Source organism: Sceloporus occidentalis, unplaced genomic scaffold (genome assembly GCF_023333645.1).
Source record: "Sceloporus occidentalis isolate IW3139 unplaced genomic scaffold, rSceOcc1.0.p SCAF_2, whole genome shotgun sequence".
Lineage (NCBI taxonomy): Eukaryota > Metazoa > Chordata > Lepidosauria > Squamata > Phrynosomatidae > Sceloporus > Sceloporus occidentalis.
Genome location: NW_028316982.1, coordinates 56,783,782 through 56,810,504, shown reverse-complemented (window position 1 = coordinate 56,810,504; position 26,723 = coordinate 56,783,782). Strand labels below are relative to the sequence as shown.

At 42.6% G+C, this 26,723-nt stretch overlaps 1 protein-coding gene across 1 annotated transcript in view; it reads left to right on the top strand.

Moving 5' to 3' along the window:
• The first annotated feature begins 1,952 nt into the window (after positions 1 to 1,952).
• The window catches only part of HS6ST1 (heparan sulfate 6-O-sulfotransferase 1), a 276,654-nt gene continuing 251,883 nt past the window's right edge, over positions 1,953 to 26,723 (top strand). The window contains exon 1 of the mRNA XM_089509558.1: positions 1,953 to 3,082. Coding sequence (XP_089365684.1) covers positions 2,430 to 3,082 — 653 coding nt within the window. The 5' untranslated portion in view covers positions 1,953 to 2,429. The remainder of the gene's footprint in view (positions 3,083 to 26,723) is intronic.

Here is a 26,723-nt window from a genome sequence, read left to right as displayed (position 1 = left end):
TACAACTACCACAAAGAATGACAGTTTCTTGGACTGTTTCTAGTTCAAAGGACAATTATACTTTTAATATACAGTTGTTCTGGGTGTCGTCGTTGTTGTGTTCCTTTGTTTCAACTTATGGTGACCCTAAGGCAAACATTTCATGGGGTTTTCTTGGCAAGTTTATCAGAGGGAGTTTGCCATTGCCATCCTCTGACGCTGAGAGAGTGTGATTTGCCCTGGGTCACCCAGTGATTTTTTGTGGTCGAGCTGGTCTCCCGAGTCATCGTCCAATGCTCAAACCACTACATTACACTGGCTTTCTCGGGTGTCTAACATAGCTAAATTTTCCAGAAGCAGAGAGCTCTTTTTAAAAAAAAAAACCTGTAAGAAAAAAACTCACCATCTAACTGCTGCCTAGATCAAGATTCTGCTATTTAGAAAAAGAAGGGGGGAAAAGGGGGGGGGGGGAGGTCAGAAAAAGACAAAGACACAAGTGAGCACAGCTACTCTCAGTTGCATTAAGGTTCCCATTTCTTCCAACCTTGGCCTGATGGGACTCCTGCCTCTTCCATAATTTCACAATAGAGAGAAACTATACTGTCAAAGGTCACCCATGATTCTTTCGTTGCACTAGAGAAAAGCAGCACCTGTTGAATTTCTGCCAACCATGCCAATTTTCTGTCATTCCTGGCATGAGAAGAAACAGCTCAAGAAGAGCCTTCAACAGAACATGACGGCTTTAAATGGTGGCGGGGTGGCATCTTTATAACTTAGAAAAATAAGGCAGTTGTTTAGTTTTTTTTAAAAAATCTTGGGCAAGCAATAGAGTCAGTGTGGCGTAGTAGTCTGAGCACTGGATTATGACTCTGAAGACCAGGGTTTGAATCCCAGGTCAGCCATGTAAGCCTATTGGGTGACCTTGGGCAAGACACACATTCTCAGCCTCAGAGTTGGCAAAGGCAAACTCCCTTCAAAGAAACTTGTCATGAAAGAATAGGTTTGCTTTAGGGCAGGCCTGAACAACATATGGCCTGAGGGGCTCATGCAGCCTGCAAAGCAACTTCCAGTGGCCCATGAGGAGGTGGGACAAGTTCCTGTGGGATGTGCGGTAGCTGGCTGCTAATAACCAGCCAATGTCTAAAGTAAGGTTTACAAGCCTCCTCCACAGTCCAGCTTTACTCCCAAGTTCTTCCTCACCATCCTTCCAATGCCAATGCTGCTAAAAATAACTTCCAGTTATTTCCAGTTTGAGACTGCTTCAACAGCCCTGGCTCAGTGCTAGGGAATCCTGGGAACTGTAGTTTTGTGATACACTGAGCCTCCTCTGTCAGAGAGCTCTGGGGCCACAAGAAACCGAGACTGCTTTAGTGCTGGGGAATCCTGGGAACCTTTTGGCCCCAGAGCTCTCTCTCTCTCTCTCTCTCTCTCTCTCTCTTTCTGACAGAGAAGCCTCAATGCCTTCCCACAAAACGACCATTCCCAGGACTCCCGAGCATGGAGCCAGGGCAGTTGGGACCTAGGCAAGGGGTTTCCCCCCTTTTTCCTTTGGCTCTCTTCCTGGGGTAGCCTCCTTTCTGCGGTGCCTGGGGCACCTGAGGAAACCGGAGCTGCTGCGAAAAGAAAAGGGAGGGAAGAAAAACGCGAGGATGAAAGGTCCAGGGGCTCCATTGCTACTGTTGCTGCTGCTGCAGCTGCTCCTGAGCCAGCAGCCCAGAGAAGGAGGAGGAGGAGGAGGAGGAGGAGGCGGCGGCAGCGTCGCTGTGCATGCTGGGCTGGGAGCAGGGGGGGCTGGGCCAGAGGAAGAAGCAGGAGCCAGGCAGCGGGAGGAGGAGGAGGAGGAAGGACTTGGACTAGCCTTGCCTCCTGCTGGCTCTCTCTCTGGGCGCGCGCTTGGAGGGGAAGAAGCCCGGGAGCCCCGAGGAGGAGGAGGAGGAGGAGGAGAGCAAGTCCAGTCGGCGGAGGCGGGACAGGGCTGGAAGGAGGCGGATCCCCCCAGGATGGATTTTGGGGGGGGGGGGGCAGAAAGAGAGAGACAGAGAGAAGCTTCTTTGCAACCACGCTCTCTTTTCCCAGGCAGCCGACATCTCCCTCTCGCTCTCTCCTTCCTAGAGATCCATACATTTCCCCCTGAGTCTCTCAGCTCCTCCTTTGGGGGACTCTGACTGAAGAGAGAGAGGAGGGGGGAGAAGAAGAGAGAAATATACAAGGATCCCCCCTAATTTTACCCCAACAGGCTCCCCCTGTTTTTCCCGAAGGATTCCCCGCTTCTTTTGGCCAAGGACTTTCCCCTTCTCTCTTTGGAAAGGACTCGCTCCCTTCTTCTGAGGCACAAGGTCCAGCCCCTCTTTTGCCAAGGCTCTCTCGCTCTCTCCGGCTGCAAGGGCCCCGGGGCTCGGCGTGGCTCGGGGCCCCGGGGGCGATGGTGGTGGCGGCGGGGCTGGCGTCCGATGCGGCGGCGGCGTCGCGGTGGCCGGAGCATGGCTGAGCGGAGGAGCAGCAAGGTGCTGGCGGCGGTGGCCTTGGGCTCGGTGGGCTTCCTGCTCATCCTCTACCAGTATGTGGGGCCGGGGCTGAGCCTGGCCGGGGGCCCCGCGGGAGCCAGAGGCGGCGGCAGCGGCGGCGGCCTCCGAGGAGGAGCCGGAGCAAGAGGCGGCCTGCGCGCTTCCTTCCCGGAGGACGGGGAGCCGGGGGCGGCGGGGGCGGCGGGGGGCGACCTCTTTCCGACGCCGGACCCGCACTACGTCAAGAAGTACTACTTCCCGGTGCGGGAGCTGGAGCGGCGCCTGGCCTTCGACATGAAGGGCGAGGACGTGATCGTCTTCCTCCACATCCAGAAGACCGGCGGCACCACCTTCGGCCGCCACCTGGTCCAGAACGTCCGCCTGGAGGTGCCCTGCGACTGCCGCCCCGGGCAGAAGAAGTGCACCTGCTACCGGCCCAACCGGAGGGAGACCTGGCTCTTCTCCCGCTTCTCCACCGGATGGAGCTGCGGCCTCCACGCCGACTGGACCGAGCTCACCAACTGCGTCCCCGGCGTCCTCGGCGGCAAGAGGGAAGGCGGGCCCAACGCCAACGCCCCGGCCCCCGCCAAGAGCCCCAGGTGAGTGGAGGGGCCTTGGCAAGGATGGAGGCTGAGAGAGTGTGCCTTCCTTCCTTGGCTGTGCCCCTGAGGCTGAGAGAGTGTGACTTGTCTTCCTTCCTTCCTTCCTTCCTCCCAGGAGCAGCCCTGGGGCTTCTTGCCCCAACTGTGTGGGAATGTTGTGTGCCTTCTTTCCCACTTAAGGAAAGAAAGAAGTGCCACATTGTGCTAGGAGTTGCTTGAGTGTCTTCTGTGCCTTCCTTTCCCACTTATGGCAACCCCAACCTGGGGTTTTCTTGTCAAGGTTCATGCCCTGACCATGCCCCTGAGGCTGAGAGAGTGTGACATGCCCTGCCTTGGCTCTCCCTTCCTTCCTGGAGCAGCCCTTGGACTTCTTTCCCTGAGTGTGTGGGAGTGTTGTGTGCCTTTTCCCTCACTGATTTAGGAGAGCCTGCGTAAAGAAAGACAGAAGTGCAACATTGTGCTGGGAATATTATCTTTCCCACACATGGCAACCCTAAGGGACCCTGGGGTTTCCTTGGCAAGGTTTGCTCAGAGGGAGTTGGCCCTGGCTGTCCTCCTCAGGCTGAGAGAGTGTGAGGGCGCCCAGTGGGTTTCCATGGGTGAGCTGGGATTCAAAACCTTGGCCTCTAGAGTCGCAGTCCAGGACTCAAACCACTCCGCCACACTGTAGGCTCCTTCTACCACCATATCTTCCCAAGATATGAGAAAAGTCAAGCTGAAAAGTAGTGCCTGGCCCAAGCTCACTTAGGGAAGCCCCTGTTGTTGTAGCTGTGTGCCTTGATGTCCTTTCTGACTTATGGCGACCCTTAGTTTTCTTGGGGTTTTCTTGGTCAGCTTTCTTCAGAAGAGGTTTGCCTTGGCCTTCCTAGGCCATGCTGGTTCTCTTCCTAGCCAGATGGATGTATGGAGAAAGCCTTCTTGGAAACTTTCAGGCTGCTTGGCATGATCAGATCAGTAGCTGTCCACCCGACTCTCCTGCCTCACAGCCTGGACCTCCTGGTTGGGACCAGCCATTGCCTCAGATCTAGGAGCTGGTTTATGCTATTTGCTGTGCTCAAAGGACTGTGGGAAGGGAAAGGTGGCTGGACTCAACTGCACTTCCTTCACTAAAGAGTTGGTCTTCTTCCTCACCTGGCATTTACTGCACTGCTGCTCACCCCAGGTTTGCTCACTGCAGCTTTGAGGATCAGGCTGAAAAGGTGGTTGTCAGTGGAGCAGTTTTGTTACCTGCCGGAGTCTGTTGCTTGTATTCCCTTGGACTGCGCTCTCAATATGTCAAGACTCATGGGCACCTTTCAACAGCTGACCAATATGCAGAAACTCCACAATTCATGTAGTGTGGTTTTAGTGCTGAATTACAATTCTGGAGACCAAGTTTTCGATTCCCAGCTTGGCCATGAACCCCACTGTGTGAGCTTAGAATTCAAAGATATAGCTTTGTTAGTCTTGGAATCAGTATGTAAAGAGATATTATAGCACTTTTGAGACTAACTGAAAGAAAAAAGTGGACAGTATTAGCTTTTATAGACTACAGTCTACTTCCTCAGATGCATTTGGGTTTGCTTGAGCAAGTTACACTTTCTCAGCCTCAGGGCAAGGCAATGACAAACCCCCTCTGAACAAATCTTGCCAAGAAAACCCCCATGATAGGTTCGCCTAAGTTGGAAACAACTTGAAGGCACATAACAATAAGTCTGGAAGAGAAGGAGGAGGCAAGCGCTGCACCTGTGGAATTTCTTCCTGTTGTGCAGCTGTTCAGTGTGTGACAAGAGCCACACTTTTCTGCTCTCAGAAAAGTGCAGAAATTTCCCCTGCAGCCTTTATGTCTTCATAGTGTGTCCACAGAATTTTCCTTGCTTACCAATTTACCTCACAGTATCCATTTCCCTTTAGAGTACAACCTTATACTGCTGCCACACTTCTCCTGCCACATTTGCAGTTAAAGAGTGGAGTCTTGAGTGTGTGCAAAGTGCCTCCTCCTCATCATCATTACAGTAAGCCTTCTTGCATCTGGGAACAGGTGGCAAAGTTGTGGCTCAGAGGTGGATACTTTTCAAGCAGTTTTTTTCCCCCACTGTGCAAATGAAGCACTGCTTCTCTTCCATCATAGTTTGCACACACACACACACCAGCTCTCCTTCATCTGTTTGGGGAATTCCCACATCACCCATATGCTACATAGAGAGCATGCACTCTGGACCTTCCATCTTGTCAATCACAGTCTTTCTCTCTTGATTTGGTAGATTGCATCTCCCAAACTTGACCCTTCTGGCTCAGAGATGCTCTTTCTCTTCCGCTCCAGAGTCTATATACAACAGGTACACCCATTGCAGTCTTGGGTCTTGGGATCTGTGTCACATCCCTTTTCAGACTAGACACTTTCTGCCTCACTCTTGTGCCCTGCTCTGGACCATATGTAGCATATGTCACTAGCATTAGTTTTCCTCTCTTACAACCTGTCTTCCCACCCTAATAATATTGTGTATGTAATTTAAGGAGTGCACTGTATTCTTTCTTCGCTGTATTGTTATGCCTGTGTTGTTAAAACTACTGTAGCAACTTCTCTTAAACTTGAACTGTCCTGTTCATTTTTCCTCTTCTGCTTTGCTGGCCTGCCTACCCTTGGCTCTTCTTTTTAGAAGGCATACGTCTAACTGGTTACAAAGCATCCTTTATTCCTGACCTGGTCACAGATCCCTTTCCAGCTATGTGTATATGCATTCAGTCCTTCTACACTGTAGTCACCAAAACCATCTCCTCTTTCTATCATTGTTCATGGTTTTGTCCCCCCCCCCCTTTTTTTTTTTTTTTTAACCTAGATTGGTGTGATTCTGAGAGGAAAACTAGTAAACCTTGGCTTTAAAAAAGCAAGAGAAGTTAGCAGTAGACATTCTTATTGTATTGTTCCCTTACTCTCATACTTCCATTTTTTTATATCCTAACACTTTAAAAGAAAAGTATTCCCATTTCCTGTTATTATTTGGTTAAGTCAGTTCTGTTCTGTGGGTTAAGTCAGTTCTGAGAGCTGGTTTTATTTCTTCAAGTCATCTGAAATACTTGTAATTCCTTTCTTCCCCAGTTTAATATCTTGGAGTCTGATTCAAAGAGCTATTGTTCAGTTTGCGTCCCACCTAGTGGATGTAAATCATTGATCATTACTACCCTTTAGAGGCTTTTGTTCCAAAGTTTAGCTCCCTTAGCACCACAGGATTTTATGTTCACATTTGTTAATGCCATGTGCTGTGCATGTATATTGTTAATATCCTTTATAATCCTTCCAGTGAGTAGGCAGCCTTGGGAAGCAGAACAGAGGATAATTTTCTCTCACTACGACTGCCATGCCTATTTCTTTCTCTCCTTTTTTGTCCCATTTCAGTTAGACTTGTTCAGTGGGGTGGGGCTGCATACTGTTACTAATGGTGTTTATTGATTCTGCTGTTGTTGCTTCAACCCCCCCCCACCCCACCCCAATCTGTGTGGATTTCAGTGAATCATGCTAAGGCTATCTTGCAGTTTGCTTTTATGCAGACTGAGCCAAAAGTATCAATTCAAAGAACTTCTTCTAGGTTTCCTTTCTGCAGACAATGCGCTCCGTATTTACTCCATTTATATTTGGTCAAGTAGAAAAATATCTCTCAAAGTTAAAATTGTAGAACTATTTCTGGTTTTCAGACTTTTCTGGTAAAAGAGGAAAAACTGAACTTTGATTCTTAGCTAGCAAATCATTAACCTTGCATAAAGACCAGTACACAGATTTATGGGTAGGTCTAGTTGCCCACCTCCCTCCATTAAATTGAAACTTACATGTTGATCTCACTATGGTTTTCTTTTGCTAAAACAATGAAAGGATGAGATCACATGAACACAGAGAAGAGGCTTTGCCAGTGTTTGCTGCAGCAGCAGTGGCCACTAAATTACTCATTCTGGCTTAGGAATCCCAGATAATGCTGGGACACTATAAGATAGTGTCCTTTATAATGGACGACTTTTATAATCTAAGGGACTCGGTATCTGTGCCCTTGGCTTGGGATTTCCTTTACTTTGGCATCTGATGCTACTTAGCAACCATCAGGTTTAAAACCTGATCCCTTTGAGTTCAGTGGTACATGTATGAGTTGCAGCCTTAAACTGATATATTGTAGAAATTTGCATCATGTACATGTCCTGGTGTTCACATTTAAATTGTCGCTTTGTCTAGATGAATATCTGATGAGTGAAGAAGTTCTTGAAGTTCAGCCATGAAAGATCTGTGGTGATGCGGAGGCTTAGTAAATCTACTGCACATAACCTGCCTCTATTAATATGCAGTGTCCTGGCCACTCATTACTTTGTACTGGGAATGTTTTTTTGAAAATGCTAAACAAGAGCTGCCATCTGACTTTGTAATAATGTCCTCCTGTCACATAGGCCTATTGTACCGCAGTCTATTTCAGCATGTCCACAGAAAGATAACATTTCTCTTGCTTGTAATGAAATCTGGCTTCATAAACAAGGGCTGTTTATGTAAAACCACTGGTGGGGCGAATTTCCTTTGTTGGGACAGAAAAGGGATTCATTCTTGCATTATTTCCACTACAGTGGTGACTGTATCACTTCATTTCCCCCCTCTGAATAATGTATCTAGGGTAATGGAACAGCCTATGCTTTTCATGTCTGGCACACATTACAGAGCCTGCTGAGAGAAGGAAAATTCAATGGGTGATACCTTTTGTTGAGCCAGCCGGCTTCTCTTGAAGCATGTGCAAGATTCTGAGAGTCACAGAGCTCTCTTCCTGTTGCAATTGGGTTTGCTGTTGGCATTTTTATTTGAAAGAGCAGGTGATAGGAATGTTCTTCCTCCAGATGTATTTCACTTGAAGAATCATAGCCTGTGGTATTCAGATATGCATATCAGAAAGTAAGTTCCATTCAGAGAAGTTCAGTGTGGGCACACATAGGCTCAAACTTAGTTGCTTAACCATGTAGTTATTTCCACTACAGTGATTTATTTCTGCTGCATGTCTACTCAGATGTAAGTTTTGCTGACTTCAGGTGGATTTACTACACAGTCAGTCTGTCAAGATTGCAGCCTGATTCCTTCCTTCTCAAATGAAACTACTAGGTTTACTATTTTGGATTACTATTTGGAATCGATGTAGTAGCCTCCTTCATTCTGCTATTTTCTACTCACTGATATGATCCTTCATCAGGGATGTAAGTGTAGGAAAGGTGCATGTTTGGCGTGGGAAGAGAGTTGAGTTCCCTTAATGTACGCTGCCAGCATCTTACATGCATTCTTGAAGGTTGTTCAGCAGCACTCATAAATACATACAAATTAGGAGCTAAAAGACTGTTAACCTTGTGAGCTGTGCCATTTTAGCACTGCTGAGTGCATTCTTGCACTGTATTCCAGAGCTGTGTATAGTACGTGCATCCAGAATGCAGAGGCCATTGTTTTTCAGTTTTAGGTTGGACTCGATGATGTCAAAAGGCATTTTTTGCAACCAACACTTAAACTGCTGTTTGTTTTGCTGTAGTGCCGTTCCTATAATCCCGAATCTGCATATTCAGGTGGTTTTTGTAGGTTTATGATAGATGAAATACAGAAAAACTGTTGAACAGTTACTCCATGTTACATTCTCTTCCAGTTTATGGTTAACAGCCTACACGTTTTCTTTGTCCTCCAATTCTATAAACAGATAATGAAATGTGTTTGGTGTGGATGAAATTATGAAGATTTGATACATGATCCCTTTTACCTTGTATTTGAAGAAGAACATAAGAAATGTTCTCAGCCTTTGGCCTTAATGGTGTTTTGGACTCCAACTCCCAGAATCATTGACAATTGGCCATTGAGGCTTCTTGAGAATTCATGTCCAAAACCTCTGGAGGTATATGTGTGTAGGGTTTCAGCTTAATACAATAACCTTCTTTTACTACATACAAGATAAGTCTAATGGCCATGTTCACTGAAGGCCAAACCAGGTATTATTCAGGACACCAGTGATTGAGTGCTTTTTTGTATTACTAACTAGCAAAGCCACATGGTCGGTCTGAAGACTAGGGAAGTGGCACTTTGGAAGATGTGATGCTCAACTCTTTTCTGCAAGAAGTTGGTGTGAAAGGTCTCCCATGCTGTGCTCCTGGGAACAGGGCTGTATTGGTTCTCTCTTTCTGTGACTTTCCTCCCACTCCCTCTGTTTCTCTGCCTTCTTCCACCTTTCCAAATGTATTATTTGTTAAAATGTGAGCTTCCTCCATAGGCTTACTTAATCTTGGCTTTGTGTGCGCATTTATATGAGTCTGTCACTGAACTCTCCCTGCTGAGCTTTTGATTTGATTTTCTCACTGCCTGAAAAACAGTTGGGAATACCCCTTTTGTGATCGCAGTCTAAAAATTAAAGTATTAACAAATATGCAGGTATAAATATATATAACTCTGCTATCAAGTGACCTGGCTGATTTTTTTTTGGGGGGGGGGGGAGTTATTATTTTGAGAGAATTACCCACAAAGACTTGGGCAGAAATAAAGCTGTCTGTCTCTTTGGCCTTACGTATTGTTAAATAGATCAATGAGATGACTTCTCAGGCATTTCTGGCAAGCTATTTTCATCCCTTTAAGCTCTAAAGGAAACAACAGGGCTCTAGTATTAGAATGGCTTTTGTTTGCCTGTTGTGTTGTGGACTTTCACAGCATGGTACCATTTTTTCCTCCCCTGCTGCAAATTATTTGGGATATCCACTGTGTCCACATTTGGAAGCTCTGGGGGCACCATGCCAAGACAAGCTGACTTGAAATGTTTTAGATATACAGACGTGAATGTTTGTATATGGGTAAACAGATCCTCTCTTGTGCAATCCTGTGTCAAGGGAGAGAGCTAGGAGCAGCAAACATCAGCCTTCTCCATTTTTTGATCCTTTGAGCTAGTCTGTAGTTAGCAGGTTTGAATAGTGTTTTAGATGTCTAGTGCAGTGGAAAGGTCTCCCTTTCCCATTTACTTTCCATTTTATAGTCCTGCTATCATCATAATGGCTATGATAGGGGTTAGGGATGATGGGGTAACTGTGGTGTTTCTTTTCTTTTTTCAAACTAAACCGTAGCATCTTAGAGTCACTGAGTTGGAAGGGACAGCAAAAGTTATATAGCCCAACCTCCTGCCAAGTAGGAATACTGAAAGAGATCACTTCTGAGAGATGCCCATCTAACCTCTATTTAAAGACCTCCAAAGAGGAGTCTACCATCTTCTCAGACTATCCATTCCACTGTCAAGCAGATCTTAACAGTAAAGAAGTCCTTCTTAACGTTTAGGTAGAATCTGTTTTCTTGTAATATGATTCCATTGGTTCATTTTGTAGTTTCTGGAGTTTCTGAGACTAAATGATTTGTTCCAAAGTAAAAAGAGTAATCATCCTATAGTTTATTGTGTTGTTGCCATATGGGGGTAGAAAACCTTAGGATCTTTAATGAAAATTACTATAATACAGTGGGCCCTTGTTACCCACTGGGGTTTGGTTCCAGGACCCCCGTGGATAACAAAATCCGTGGAAGCTAAAGTCCAATTAAATACAATGGCATAGCAAAATGGTGTCCCTTCTATAAAATGACAAAATCAAGGTTTGCTATTTGGAATTTACACTTTTAAAAAAAATATTTTCAAGCTGTGGATTCTTGAATCCATGAATAAAACATCTGTGGATAAGTAGGGCCAAGTGTACATTACATTTATACTGTGGATAACTAAACACGTATAGAACCTTATTCTTTAAGACTACATGTATTTGTCTTGAGTCTGAAGAAGTATCTTACAAAACTGTCTCATTAAATGAAATGTTAGGTGGGTTCTAGGGTAGCACAGGTTAAACTCCAATAAATATAACTTCTCAGGCTCTTGTCTATCTGTGCTCATCCACCTCCATGTTAAATCCACTGAATATACTTGGGCTTAATTCTGAGTAAACATGCAGTGGATTTTCCTATTGAGAATTTTCTGTCTCATGTTCCATGAGCGCTAAAGAGCACTTTGTATACAAGAAAAGTAATGTAAGAGGATAATTTTTAGGGATGGCACAATATCAGGATAGTAAAATTCTTTGCTCTGTGACTTAAGACCTGCTGAAACATTTTAGTCTCCCAACACACACACGCATACCTGTGGGAACAGATTTCCTTTGACTGGAAGATATTAACATTTGAAAACTGCTAACTGTGTTAAAGATCTTGTTCATATAGAAACCTTCTGTGTCAGTGTCCACAGATTCAGGAATGCGCAGTTCCAGTCTCTAGACTCTACATAGTTTGATGTCCACACAGTAGCCTGTTTTTCATTATGGAGTGCTGTCATACAAAAATGTATTTTTCCTAGTGTTTCCTTTACATGAAGGTTTCAAGGCTTAAATATTGCATTATTTAGAACAAGGGTCTGCCATTAGTTCTAGCCAGCATAGCCAGTTGTGAGAGATGATGGGAGTTGAGGTCCAGCAAGATCCAAAGTGCTAGACATTCCCTACACTTTATCTCAGCCTGACTTTCCCTGCAAAGTTAGGGTAGGCCAACAGTGCTGCACTAAGCATTTGCAAGGAAGAATGGGATGGGAAAGTAAGAAATAAATACATAATTTCTAAGAAGTTTTACTATAAACTTCTGATTTTTCTACCTATGGGACTAGATCAGTACTGAATCTACTTTTCCAGCCCAAGAAGCCTGCCATCAGTCCACCAAAGCTCTCATACTTAAAAAATGTGAGTCAAATTCAGACAGTTTTTTGCCACAAAACTATGGCCTGTTACAGACTGCCAAAATAAAGCTACTTCAGGTCTCTTTGGAGGTATGCTATTTAAATGATGCATGGGTCCTAAGAGTCTGAAGGTCGCGCCAAAGCCACACTCCATTCCTGAGCACTGGAGTGCAGCTTTGGTGCAGCTTCCGCATTCTTAGGATGCATGCATCATTTAAATAGCATACCTCCAAAGAGACCCGAAGCAGCTTTATTTTGGCAGTCTGTAACAGGCCTATGCTACAATTTCACTTGTTGTTTTTGGGTACCTTCAAGTCATTTCTGACTTATGGCATCCATCATGGCATTTTCTTGGCAAATTTCTTCAGAGGGGGTTTGCCATTGCCATCCTCTAAGGCAGGATTTGTTATTATCTGCAGTTTTACATTTCCTTATGTTCAGAAACGTACCCTCCGTGGGTATGATGGGTGTACCATTATTTGAAAGCATTATATAATTGTTAAGTATTATTACTAACTTGTGAATAAGTGTGGTTGGAGGTAAGTTATCATCATCCACTTGGGAGCCTATTTTAAAAATAAGTTCCTTTTGCCCTTTAAAAGGCTACTTGTTTATATCATAATGTAAGAAATGCTCAGTACCTTCTTTCCTGCTGGATTTCTGATTCGGTCTATATGACTAAGATGCTCCTTTTCTCTAGAAATGGCTTGTGGAAGCTCTTCTCCTGATCTTAATTGAAAGGTGCTTTCCTTTTTAACCATTCATCTTAAAAGTAGTCTGTTCTGTAAGTATTACTTTTGGGACCACAGAGCAGTACCAAGTGCTAACTAGTAAGGGAATTTTGATCACAGCAATATATAGGAAGGCCTTGGAAAGTGCATGGAGTTATAAATAATAATAATAAAATTTTTATTTATATCCCGCTTTTTGTAATAAAACAATCAATGTTTTTTCAAGGGCATTGAACTGATGAGCAAAAAAATGGGTTTGGTGTATTGCTGAGGGGAGGGTCATAATGGAAGAGGGGCTTATCTCTAACAACATGGATTTAAATAGTTTCTTAGTCATACATTCCTTTTAATCATAGCCACTTAATTTCTGCCTGAATAATTGTTGATTTGACACAGGTGGCATTTGAAATATGTGCAAATTTGCTTTGCTCTGTTTTACCTTGTGTTAATGCTCAGCTTATCTTAACAGCTGAGAGCCCCTTTTAGAAAAGCAATTCTTAGCAATTGCCTGTCATCTTCAAGAAGAAAACGGTGATTTGCAATTAGTGATTTTTATGCTAACACCACATCTTGTTGTATAACTCCAGCTTATAAGCTGCCGATTCTTTGACTCTGCTTTGCCACAGATCATAGCACTGGCATTTTCTTCAATGCAGGTTGATTTTTTAAAAAAATAAAAATTAGGGTAACATTTTCTCCTTTTTTGGCAGAGCAAACATAATGAAGAAGTATTGGGCCCGAACAGACAGGCCAAAATAAAGCTGCTTCAGATCACTTTGGAGATATGCTGTTTAAATGATGTATGTGTCCTAAGAGGCTGGAAGGACTGGAGCACATCTTTGGTGCAGCTTCTGGCCTCTTAGGATGCAGGCATCATTTAAACAGCATACCTATCTGCAAAGTGACCTGAAGCTGCTTTATTTTGGCCTGTCTGTTTGGGCTCATTGATACTCTTTTTTTTTAATTGTGTTTACGTTGTGGAATAGACTTTCTGAATAGATTCTTCTGCAATTTCTGCAGTCCTTGTGTATGTGTTTTGACTGGAAGTGGAAGTAAAATGGAAGTAATATGGAGGTGGAGGTAAAATTCAGAATATTCCCTAGAACAGTCTTTGAATTAAATGTATGTAAGGCCCTAATATGACTCGAAACTGAACTGAATCAAACACTGTTCTTCAAAAACATCAAATAAATGTCAGTGCTTTACTTAGCACAAAAGAGTGGATATTTTCTTCTCTCAGAAATGCAGACACATGTTTGGTCATGCTCTGAGAACTAGACTCCTTGATGGCATCCCAAGCAACATCCTGAAAACTGATAGTTGAGGCAATTTCACATCGATGTCTGTTTGCTTTGTTCACCCACTTCTGGCAGCTTTGGGCATAGCAGTCTTTGTTGCTGTTTTTGAGAATCTGTTCCTGGTCTTTCAGTAAAATAACATTATAATGGAAAATGAGCCCACATGCACAAGCTCATAAGTGACATTTGCACAATAATATCTTGAAGGTATTCTTGTTTTTCCCCTTCATATAACATTTGTTCCCCACCCTCTGTCATCAGTAATCTCACTGTCATGTAAATATAGAATTGGGGAGTGTTAGAGTGAGAAAATAGGTGTGTGGTCCTTTTACCCTTTCAGGTTGCGAGTTCAAGACCAGCAAAAGGGCCCAAGCTCAACTTAGGCTTGCATCCTTCCGAGGTCGCTAAAATGAGTACCCAGACTGTTGGGGGCAAATTAGCTTACTTGCTAATTTGCTTACTTGCTGTTCACTGCTATGATCTTTGGAATAGCGGTATATAAATAAAACAAATTATTATTATTATTATTATTAATGATTTTTGTTAAAATGTCAGTAAGGGTATTACAATCATTGGTGGGGGGTGGAGATCACTGTTGCATTGCTGAGACAAATTGCAGGAGACTGCTGATTCATCAGTTCCAGACTGCTTTTGCTTTTCCTAACAGAGACACTGGATGGACTAGGAGAAGAGGCATCAAAGTGTAATCATAATCGGTCAACAATTCCTTTTGTTAGAATACTGTAAATCAAGAAAGACTAACTTAATTTTGTGCTCCCCCCACTCGCCCACTACACACTGCACCCTTTTAAAGCTTCCTTTAAACAGGTTTCCCCAAGGCAAAGTGGCAGACACAAGTTGTGTGACTACATAAGAAGTAAGAATGAATAGCTAATGCTGTAGCTGTCAGCTGGAATGAATAAGTGCCTCACTGAAAACACACTCAGTCCCCTTGCCAAATGGAGTTGCATGCCCACTTCTGGAAACCTCTGGCATTTAGGGGTAGCCTGTGAACACTTTGTTTTTCCAACTGAAGTGACTAGTCAGTCAACGTTTGCCCATTTTTCACAGTGCCTCCACTTAATGTTGATTGGAACTTGAGTTAGGGATGGATGGACCCTTAATTTTTGCGTTCCCCAGCAGATTTATAAAGCAACTCTGATAATTTATGAAGAAATGGACAACTTCTGGTGAATGCATATAAAAACCCAAACCAAAAGAACTGTCAATGATCTGTGCTTGTCAAATTTAGCAGGCACAGTTATGCACAGTACTGTATAAAGAAAACCATGATGTCCCTGCCTGCAGAGTAACTGTGTCTGTCTGAAATAAAGAGGTAAGAGCTCAAATTCAGTTAACATGAGTAGTTTCAGAGAGCCATATTAGTCTGTCACAACATAAAAAGTAAAATGGGGGGGATGGGGAAGAAGGATTTTAATAGCATCTCTTAAGACTAACTTGATTTTAGCATTCCATGTTTTGAGATGCCAATGCATGTGAAGAAGTGAATTAATAACCATGAAAGCTCATGCCACAATAAATAAGTATGTTTTAAAAGTTGTAAGAATAAGAAAGAGGTATTGTTTGAAGGTTTCTAATTCAAATTTTAAAAAAATGTTGATCAATTCCTTCCCCTCATTATTTCCCTTTTAATGATTATGATTATTACACAGAGATTCAAAGACAGACTTATAAGGATTAAGCACTCAAAGCCCAAATCAGAAATGGAGGGAAAATGTCAGTTTCACTTTCTCTCACTCTACTACTAATGCGTGTTCTTTCTTTCATATTTATGTATCATTGCATGCATTTTAGGATGTTTTCAATAAAAGTCAGAATCAAATGAAATATTCATCGATCCCTAATCTGAATACTAGTTTGATAGCCAAATAGGCTGGACTTCCTAGTTCTATGCACAAATGACCATAAGAAGCAAAGTAAAACATGTATTTATCTAAAGCATTTACGATCTGGCTTTGTTTTTCCTCTTACAGTGATATTAATGATGAATAACATTTGGTAGAACCTGCATACTTGTAGAACTGAAGTTAGAAAAGAACCCAACATGTTGCACAGAAGAGACAGTAGGCTAAGCCACACCTTGGAAGTACATCGATCAAATCTTAATTCATTATTTTTAATTTTATTAAAAATTTGAAAACTTAGGTGTGATCCAGACCAGTGCTTTGCGCCAGCCTGGCCACATAGTAGGGTTGCCCAAGGGCAGAGCATCCACATGCCCCACAACCCTAGTACGTGACGGTGCTGTGATCATGGCAGCCTCCCATCTACACGGGGGCCACCATGATTACGTCATGCACGTGCCGCTTCCAAACGGTGGGGCACATGCGTGACATCTCTGCACTGCCCCAGGCAGCTTACAGCAGCCTGGCTGTGACTCCTGGGGTGTCCAGAGGCATGAAGCCCCAAGGACACCCCTTTTCCACACCACGGAGAAGCAGCATTTTGCTGCTTCTCCGTGGTCTGGAAAAACTCCAGATTGGGGCCACAGGGCTGCTGGTGAGGCTGCCCTGCCCCCAACCCAGAGATAAAAGGGGCAGGGGCAGGCCACCCCAAAGGGGCGGTATGTACTATGCCCATGTTATAATTCAAAATATGTCATCTTACTTGTGTCATGTTATTTTATGTTATTGGTTTTGAAGAGTAACGAAAGGAATCTCCAGTTTTAGCTGGTTTTTTTAAAAAAATCCAATGATTAAATAATTATTTTTAATAAACAATTGATTTTTATAATTTCCTCATGATTTGATACTGATCATTTTTAAAACTTCTTATCAATATAGTAGCACTAACAGTAGTGTTTTTGACAGCTGTGGTAAGCAAAATTGCACTTTTTGGCTTTTGAGAGAATTGTCCAGTGCAACCTAACATCATATGCCTTTTGCCTAGATGACCAATCTCAATTTATCCCAACTAAAAAGAGAGGAGGAAACATTGGTCGGTATCTGACCCATTAAAAGTTTCTGTGTGGTCCATGTAGCACAGTTACTTTGTTTAATGGTTATATTTGTATCAATAGTTTTTTGTCCAAAAGAAACTCAAAGTAGCTAACTGGAACATATTTAAAACACATACAATAATATCAAAAACAGCATCCAAACAATAGGAAGCCACAGCTTTTGCAAAATACTACACTAAGCATATGAGTGGGCAGCTTACCAGCAACATGTAACAGCCATGGAAAGTTTTCTGCTGGCTGCTACTGGGACAGGTGAAAGGTGTAACTGTTAGTTCATAAAACCTTAAACAAGTAGTTTCCAAAGAGACCACCTTCTCCCTTATAGAATCATGCAATCTGTATGATTTGCTTCCACCTAGTATAGTAGGCCTTTGGTATCTGCTGGGGTTTAGTTCCAAGAACCCCCATGGATAAATAAATCTGTGGGTGCTGAAGTCTCATTATATACAGTGGCCTAGTAAAATGGTATCCCTTATATAAAATGGTTAAACAAATGATTAATAATCCTAATAAAAATCCATAAAGACTAAGATTTGGATCTTAAGTTGCTCCTCTGTTGATGGATATGGGGAGACGTGTTTTTTCCATATCCCCTTTTATTTGTTGCCACACTCATATATCAGATTTTCCAAACCACGAGAGCAGATTTTGAAAGTGTGCAAGGAGGGCTGTAGGAGGAAGGAAGAACATAGAAACTTTAGACCACAAACTGTTTTCCATTCGCAGAAGAAAAGTTAAGATCCAGACCAAATCTATAAAGTTATAGGGGGATAATAAAATAGTACAGATGTTTCTCAAAAATACATACTTTTATACCCTCCCATTCTACTTGGCTCATTGAGGCTGAATTTCATATACATTTTCCTAGGAATATACACTTTCCATTGAAGTTAGTGGGCTGGCTTCTGAGTAGGCATGCATAGGAATTTACTATCAGTATTTAATCATTTTGTATTTTTCTGGGAACACTTGCAAGTGAGGATATTAAGTGGGTCTTACTTCCAAATAAGTAGTTTTAATCCAAAAACATCTGGAAAGTTACAGTTTATCAACTAGTGATTGCCCCCCTTGATCTCCAGCCTTCAGTAAATGGAGAGGTAGGTTGGAGCAGGACTACCCTTCAAATGGAGCCCTGGTGGCGCAGTGGTTAAATGCCTGTACTGCAGCCATTCACTCAAAACCACAAGGTTGCGAGTTCAAGACCAGCAAAAGGGCCCAAGCTCGACTCAGGCTCGCATCCTTCCGAGGTCGCTAAAATGAGTACCCAGACTGTTGGGGGCAAATTAGCTTACTTGCTAATTAGCTTACTTGCTGTTCACCGCTATGATCTTTGGAATAGCGGTATATAAATAAAAAAAACAAAAACAAACAAAACAAATTTGAACTTCAGCAGAATTTTGGATTATCATAGATTCTCCCTCTCTCTTAGGTGGAGAACTACCAGAATCCAGTGAAAGAGCTGTCTGTCTGTCAAGAGCACAATCCTCAGTCACATTTATACAATCCTAAACACTGGTGCTGTAACATTGGTTGGGCTAATATGAAGTCGAAAGCTTTCATGGCCAGCATCCATAATTTTTTTGGGTTTTTCAGGCAATGAGGCCATGTTCTAGAAGAGTTTATTCCTGACGTTTCACCAGCAGCTGTGGCTGGTTTCTTCAGAGAATGTACCAAATAAACCCACAACATAGTTCTGATGTGTGGATGACACTTTCACCATCTGGAGCCATGGAGAAGAAGATCTGACTGTGTTTTTGAACCATCTGAACAACATCTACCCAAACATCCAATTCACAATTGAAAAAGAACAGGAAGGAACATTGCCATTCTTAGATGTCCTGGTTATCTGCAAGCTGAACCAATAGTTGGGCCACACAGTATACAAAAAACCTACACACAGAGACAGATACCTACATAAGAACTCCAACCATCACCCAGGACAAAAAAGAAGCACAATAAAAACACTGGTAGATAGGGCAAAAAGGATCTGTGAAGACCACTTCCTGGAAAGTGAACTGAAGCACCTAGACTGGGCTCTACAGACTAATGGTTCTCAAGCTCAGACATTAGAAGGGATGCCAGACCCAAAAAAAAAACCCCATAGGAGTGAAGATAAACAACCACCCAAAGGGAAGGTAGTTTTATCATACAGTGTGCCAGCCTCGAGCACACGGCTTTGAGCTTATGTGCTCGGGGCGCAAGGGGCGGCGTGTCCCATTTGGATGAATGGGGCGTGTGCTGCCACGCACACAAGTCCCATTCATTTGAATGGGGCTCAAGCATAGGCGGAATTCGCCTTACGTGGGGGGGGGGTCCAAAACAGATCCCCCGCATAAGGCGAGGTTCGACTGTACATCAAAGGAGTCACAGACAGAATAGGGAAAGTGGTGAGGAAGTACAACCTCCAAATGGTCTACAAACCAACCAAGAAAATCCAGCAAATGCTGTGCTCAGCAAAGGGATAAGAGTCTCTTCTCACAGCTGCAGGAGTTTACCGCATACCAAGCAGCTGCGGACAAGTCTACATAGAGACCACCAAATGCAGTGTTCAAACACGAATCAAGGAACATGAGAGACACCGCAGACTGGATCAGCCAGAAAAAATCAGCAGTAGCAGAGCATGTTATAAATCATCCTTGACATAAAATGCTGTTTGGAAACACTGAAATTCTGGACCATGCCAACAACTATCAGGTCAGAATGCATAGGGAAGCCATTGAAATCTATAAATACCTGGACAGTTTCAACAGGAAAGAAGAAACCCTTAAAATAAACAAAGGGGCAGTACAGATGGGCGGCTTTGTGCCACCCATCTTTCCCCCTGGCTGTGCTGCAGGATCTGCTGTATAAAAGGAACTGCTCTAGGCTCTTTTTATGCAGTGGACCTATGACGGCTCTTCCGCCCAGAGCCATTTGGGTGCTTGGGTGCCCTTACATCACGAGGCTGCATCTTGTGTGGATGAGGCCGCAGCCTTGTAATGGCGCTGATAGTAGGGCTCTGCGCATATGGATGCTGTGCCTTACCGAGCCCTACTATGAGTGCAAACTGCCCATCTGTACTGGGTCAAAGTTTGGCTACCAGTCCTGAAAAAACACCAAAATCAAGACCAAACAAATGCTAATGAAAACCATTCAGGGTGAGGGGGATTCTGGCAGACAATGGATTATTAAATAAATGGACACCCTGTAGGCCTTGCCATTCAACAACAGAACAATATACAAGATGTAAATCATTTCCTTTCAACCAACAGTATATATACCCCACTCTCTTCCATACCATCATTCTCTGAAGATGCTAGTGAAACGTCAGGAATAAACTCTTCTAGAACAATGGCTTCATAGCATCCAAACCCCACAAAAAACTATTGGTTGTGCTGTTGAAGGCAACAATTCTCTTGTTGCTAACCAGGCAGTTTTGGGGTGGTAGTTGTAGAGGAGAACAGATGGTATGACAGTTTCTTGCTATGGTTCTCCTTAGGACTGTACCACTGATGGACTGACATGGATGCTTCTTACCCTCAATTGGCTCACAATATTAGATTAAAATATGTAATGTATTAAATATTTCAGTGTCAAGCATAGGCAAGTAGTGCAGCCTTTTCCTTCCTCGCCTTTGGGTTCAGATATCTCACAGGAATGCTAATCTTCCACACAAATCCAAATGAATTCTTCAGGTTGGGTAACTGGTCAATTGGAAAGGTAAGATATTCCACATAGAGATGGAAAATGTATCTCCCAGTAGATACTGTTAGATTGCAACTCATGTCAACCTAGGCAGTGATCATGAGAACTGCAGTCACTGAAATGAAATGTTCCTTGTGCTGCTACTCAGAACATGTGGAGATATTCCATCCTTAACAAAACAAACAAACAAACAAACAAAAACAGTGAGAAAAGGGGTGAGAAAACATGGGGTGGTTTATGCTTGGAAAATAATGCATGTTATCTGGGCTGTTGCTGGACAAAAGCCTCACCTGGAAGGGCTCTTAGTCCCAGGCTTGGGCTGCCTAATAAATGGTTAGTGGCAGTTGGAAGCTTTGAGTACGGGCTGCATTAATCACTCGACTACAGATGAAGGTTTCCCTTGTGTCTTGTCATTCTCTGTCCCCAAAAGCAACTCATCTTTACAAAGTTAATTTGTATCACTTTGGCTGGCTTTGAAACACAACTCATTTGTTCGGATTGTCTCTCTTTTGGATTCATCTTAACAGCCCCATGACATCTTACCAGCCCCTTGCCGAAGAAAATCAGGAATGAACTTGCCTAGTACTTTCCCACAAGGCCTTGGAGGTGCAATTTTAAAAGCACTGCATAGAAGTGAATGAACTTCTATGAAGTTCAAAAGAAATCTTAACAACTAAGCCTTTGTTTTAAATTGCATTCTGAACTAGGGTGTAAAATACTGTACTTCCTGGTTCTGTAGTTTTGGTGTTGGTCATTAGTCACATTTAAGGAGATTATAAACAGAAAGAGGGGGAAAAATAAAGCCTAATATTAAGTAGAGTTTATTGCAGTAACCAGAGACAGCTTGTATATGTGGTTAACAAAGTTTGGAATAAATTTCTAATGAACTCCACAAGAGTCAAATGGTGATCTATTATGAACATTTAGCAACTAAATCTAAGCAGTATTTTGCACAAAGGAGTTCTTTGCTTGGGTACTTCACGTCGTAAAGAAAGACCAAAGATGCCATGCAAGACCATCAAGTATAGACCTGAAGCTCCGGAAGGAAACATCAGAGCATGGTATAGTTACTTTCTTGGACTACAGGTCCCAGACTTCCCCCAGAGAAATGCTGAGAGCTGTAGTCCAAAAGAACAAAACAAAAACAATTCCCAAGCTCTGCAAGGAGTACATACTATCAATTTTTGTGATAAAAACCCGCTCCCTTTTGTAGACAGCTTGTTAAGGCACTTAAAAGTTCTGACTGTCTTATTTAAAAACAAGAAATCCCAAGACAGTTCTGCTTCTTCATTTTCTTGAAATTAACTGGGGGCAGTCACATTTCTGTTCCATCATTCCCTTTTCTGAAGCTTTGGTGCAGGAAAATCCAGAAAGAATGGCAAAGAAGTTGATATTTTTTTCAAAGGAGAGTTTCTATGAGTCAGATCAAGTAAAGAGAGTCTCTGTTGATTACCCAACAACCCTTTCCCTGGAATCCAATTACAGTATAAATTTGATAGGAAGGAGTAGAATGAATGCAAATGGATTTTGATTTGTGTTTATAAATATGTACGTAAGTATTTTAATATATGTTTCCTGGAGTGGAGTGCAAAAAGAATTTATTTGAAAAAGCATGTGGTAAAGTGTATGAATCAATGCTGCTAATTGAGAGGGGGGATTAAATTACTTTGGTGTGTGTGTCAAGGAAGGGGAAGCTTTATTCTTCCAGATGTTTTGGCCTACATCTCCCAGAAGTCCCAGCCGGAATGCAGAGTAGTAAGAGACTGAAAGTCAAAATATTTGGACAGCCTGAGATTTCCAATATAAGCCACAAATGATCCAAAACTCAGCAGAAAAGGAAACACATTCTTCGTGATGCCTCTCGTCATTGAAACACCAGAGTGATCCTACTTTTTTTGGCAGCGAGAGGGGGGAAAGGCAGCTAGCAAATCTACACAAAATTTTGAGGATCTCCACTTGTGGAATACAAGTACAAATCTCATCCCCAGCATTGTGTGTGTGGGGGGGGGGGCAAACTCCCTCCCCGCACCATTTAGCTGGATTGTTGTTTTTCCTCTTGTTCCTCCTCCAGTTGTTCACAAATTGACAACTGCAGACATAGACACAAGTCTAATAGATGCAGTCAGATGGGCAGAGTAGATGGAATTTATTTACTTGGCATCCAGCCACAAGAACTAAGTGACCCTACTGTGAGATTCCTAGCACTTACCAGGAAAACATCAGTAGGCATGTCTTTGCAAAGAAATCCAAACATAACTTAACAGTTTGCAAGACATAATTTTGGAAGAAGAAAACACAAAAGACCTTTAATTTTGATTCAAACTGAGCAACAGATACAGAACTCAGAGCAGTTGGATTGGTTTTGTTTGGTCCTTCTGTTCTAGGTGGTGTCTAAATTATTTTAATCCAAATTGTACCTTTATTTTTACAATTGAAGGAGTAGTCATAAAAGGATACCATGTTTTTGGTACTGTAAAAACAAAAACAAAACATTAATTACATTTATAATGAAACACAACTGACAGAAGGAATAGTCTGTTAGAACAAAAATAAGACCAAAAAAAGGTATGTTTGGAAATTTAAACCAGCATATGGGCTCTAAACTATGCTTAGTACAAACCTTAGTTTAGCATGTGATTGCTCAGTTGGGCCAAATTCAAATTTTTGTTGTGTGTGGCTGATTTGGTTTATGTTTCCATGATTTGCTTTTGAATGTATTATCCCATTTTCATTGTCAAAATTGTATTAGAAATCTTAGATGCCGTCAGGACTTACTGAAGTTTGCACGTGTAGGTACCCTCCCTCTCTCTTTTATGCTCCTAAAGAAACTTTTAAGTTGGTTGAGATTGTTTCCAAAAAGAAATCCATAAATACTTAGTAGAAGCCTCAGTACAGTTCCGTTATTTGTAGGGGAGCAATTATGCTGTTGATTCAGCCTGTATTGCGCATGGAAATAAACAGTGGGAATCATGGGTCCTCCAGATGTTGGCCAGGGTGACAAATGCCTTAGTTACATCCTGACTGGATTACTGCAGTGTGCTCTATGTGAGGCTGTGTTTGAAGGAGGCTTTCACCTAGTCCAAAAAACTGCAGCCAGGTTGTTAAATGAAGCTGATTATCTACAACTCCCTTATTACAACCTTTTTTCTTCCTGCTAGTCTGTTTTTGAGCACAACTGAAGGTGCTGATTTTGACCTATAACGTCTTATGTAGGCTTATACAGCTGGAATCCAGGCTGTATGAAAGAGCATGTCTTCCCATATGAGCCTGCCTAGGGTCTTCAGGGAAGGTGCTTCTCTCAGTCACATCAGAAGCATGCCTGGTGAGAACATGAGGGGGCCTTCTCCAAGGCTGCTCCCAGATTCTAGAACTTCCTTCTTAGGGAGGCTAGGATGGCTCCACCTTGATTTTCTTTTCTTTTCTTTTGCCTGCTGCAGATGAAGACTTTTTTTTTATTCCAGCACACTTTGGGGGATTTGATTGTTTTTCAGGAAAAGGACTTTTTTAATGTGCTGCACTGTTTTTATTCTTTAGTTTTAAAAGGTTTCAGATGGTTTTAAATTTGTTGTTAGCTTAATACTGTTTTAACCACAACTATTTGTATGTTTTTAATTGTGTGTGTTTTTTTATTTGTATTTTTCCCCACTTTCTAAGCTATCTTGAGTCCTGCCTTGGGAGAACGCAGAATATAAATACACTGATGGATGGATGTTAGCATTAAAGTCTTAGTAGCCCCAGGCAACATAGCCAGTGATCAGGAATGTTGAGAGTTAGAATCATAGAATTATAGGCACGTTACATACCGCCATAAGGGACGTCCTTAGGAGTCCCATTTTGAAAAAGGGGTGTCTCTTCCAGACGCCCCTTACCCTATTACAGACAGACTCTGTAACAAATGGCGGCGGCCGTTCCACACGGCCGCCACCATTTTGACGTAACGGATGCTCTGCGTCCGCATGTCGCGGCCCAGAAGTGATGCTACGAGTGTGCACTTTGGCACTTGCGGCGTCTCTTCCAGGTTGCCGGAAGGAACACGATTTTCACCCTCCTTCTTTGCAGCGTGGAGGAGTCGCGCGGTTTGGCTGCTGCGACTCCTCCGCACTGCAACCGGCAGCGGCCCGAGACCGCCCCTTTTGGGCAGTCTGTAACGGGCCCCCGAATCATAGAGTTGGAAGAGACTGCAAGGGCCATCCGGTCCAAACCCCTGCCATACAGGAAATCTAAATCAAAGCATCCCCAACAGATGTCCATCCAGCCTCTGTTTAATAGCAACTTCTGAAGGGTCATATAGATCCCATCTCTGATGTAAACCAACTGCCTCCCCTGAGTAGATTACTTTTATTGGTGTGCCAACTTTCCATTGCTTTCTGTTTGTGCTAATTAGGTCAACTGACTAGTCTTTAGTCTTGTTAGTCTTTAAGGAGTTGCAAGACTGGCATTTTTTAAACACAATGTACATATATACTCCCCATATGTCAGAAATGTGAATTATAGCTTTTAGAGAGGGAACCAACATGGTATAGTGGTTTGAGAGTTGGACAAACCCTGAAGAGTTAAAGCCTGGAGACACTCAGCCATGGAACCCCATTGGTGATCTTGGGTGAGTCACACACACACACCAGCAAATGCTGTGATAGATTCACTATAAGCCAGAAGTGACTTAAAGGCACACAAAACAATAAAGCTTTTAGGCAAGTACTTGGAATAGTTATTTTTAGCTCCAGCTCCCCAGAGTCCTCCACCCAATACTGGCCATGCTGCTTTAGTGATGTTGTAGTCCAAAAAGTAACATTATTGACCTCTAAATATGATACAAAAGCCAATATGTTGTGGGTTTGTTTTTGTTTTTGTTTGTTTTTTGTTTGTTTGTTTTTTGTCATTTTGCTTGGTATTTATAATAGGCTAGTGTTTTTAGTTTGTCTAGTTTCTCCCTGCTCTGTTTGTGCTTCTCTTGAAGGCGTTCCAATGTAGATAAGTAGAGAATCAGGCCATTCTTTCTGTAGTATGTCCTGGCTGTGCTCCTGTTTTCATTTTGCACCCCTTCAAATTCCCTGGCATCCAGCCCTCCTGTGTTAATCCCTTTCTGCCTGTCCTCTTTAAGAGGCAATAAGGGAGTTGACTGTCTTGTGCCAAACGGAGCTCCGCAGCTGCCATCCACTTATTTTATTGTCTTTGGAAGCTGTACCCAACAAGTATTTTATGCTACTCAATTATCAGTGCAAGTGTGCTGTAAATGTGCTGGAAATAGCTTTTTAGTTCTTGAACATAAAGAAAGGAGTATAGACATGTTGTCTTTCATAGAGATTATATGAATAAAAAGTTTGTCTCTTAATTACACTTTTGCTGATTTTTCATTTTACTCCTCCCTGCTGATTTTTTAAAGTACTGTAGCCGTTTCATCCCTGCTTGTTAACTCAGTTTGGAAAGGGGTGGTGGGTTGGCAAAGTTCTGGCTAGCAGGAGCAGGTGTCATTTGGAGCCTGCAGGCATGTCTTACTCCAAACATAAATCTGTTTGCTCATTGTCACTAGAGCAAAATTACCATAATCACCCACGGCTAATGTCTGCAAGGTTAATATTTGCTTTCCCTATCCAGAAAAGCTGATCTCTACAAATGTGCTATGGGCTAAGAAACATTTGTACTCTGTTATCTTGGGTGATGATCACCTTCCCGTTTGCAAAGTAATGGTGGCTTTCCCCGTTAACTTCCTTTGTGGCTAATTGAAAGTTTATTTGCTGTGGGATGCGGTTGAATGAAATAAGATTTATTTGCCTGTAGCAAAATGATATCCTGTTTGAGCTGATCTTTCTATATCCCTTCTTCAGACCAGAGGGGAAAAGAGTCACCTGATGATTTTTCCTACCTCAGGCAAATCTTTAAGGATTCATTAATAGCAGCCTCTTAAAAGTACTGTGTAATAGGAGGAGGTTGAAAGTTGTTTGCATAGACTTAACTATAGGATTTCAGAATGACTTACAATTCCTTCTCTTACTGGGTTGATCCATCCTCAGAAGTCAGGGAAAATCATGGATATTTACCAAATCTAAATTTTAACTTTAATATAATTATGCATTAAAATATACTTTTACAGGTACATGTATTTTTAGAATCTTTTCCCCTGGTTTGCTCTCTAAAAAGCTGCTAGCAAAGTCTATGAAATGCTGAAGTATAAAATATATTTAGGAAGACAGATAAATATTGCTCTATGTTGGCTTATCACACAACACCAGA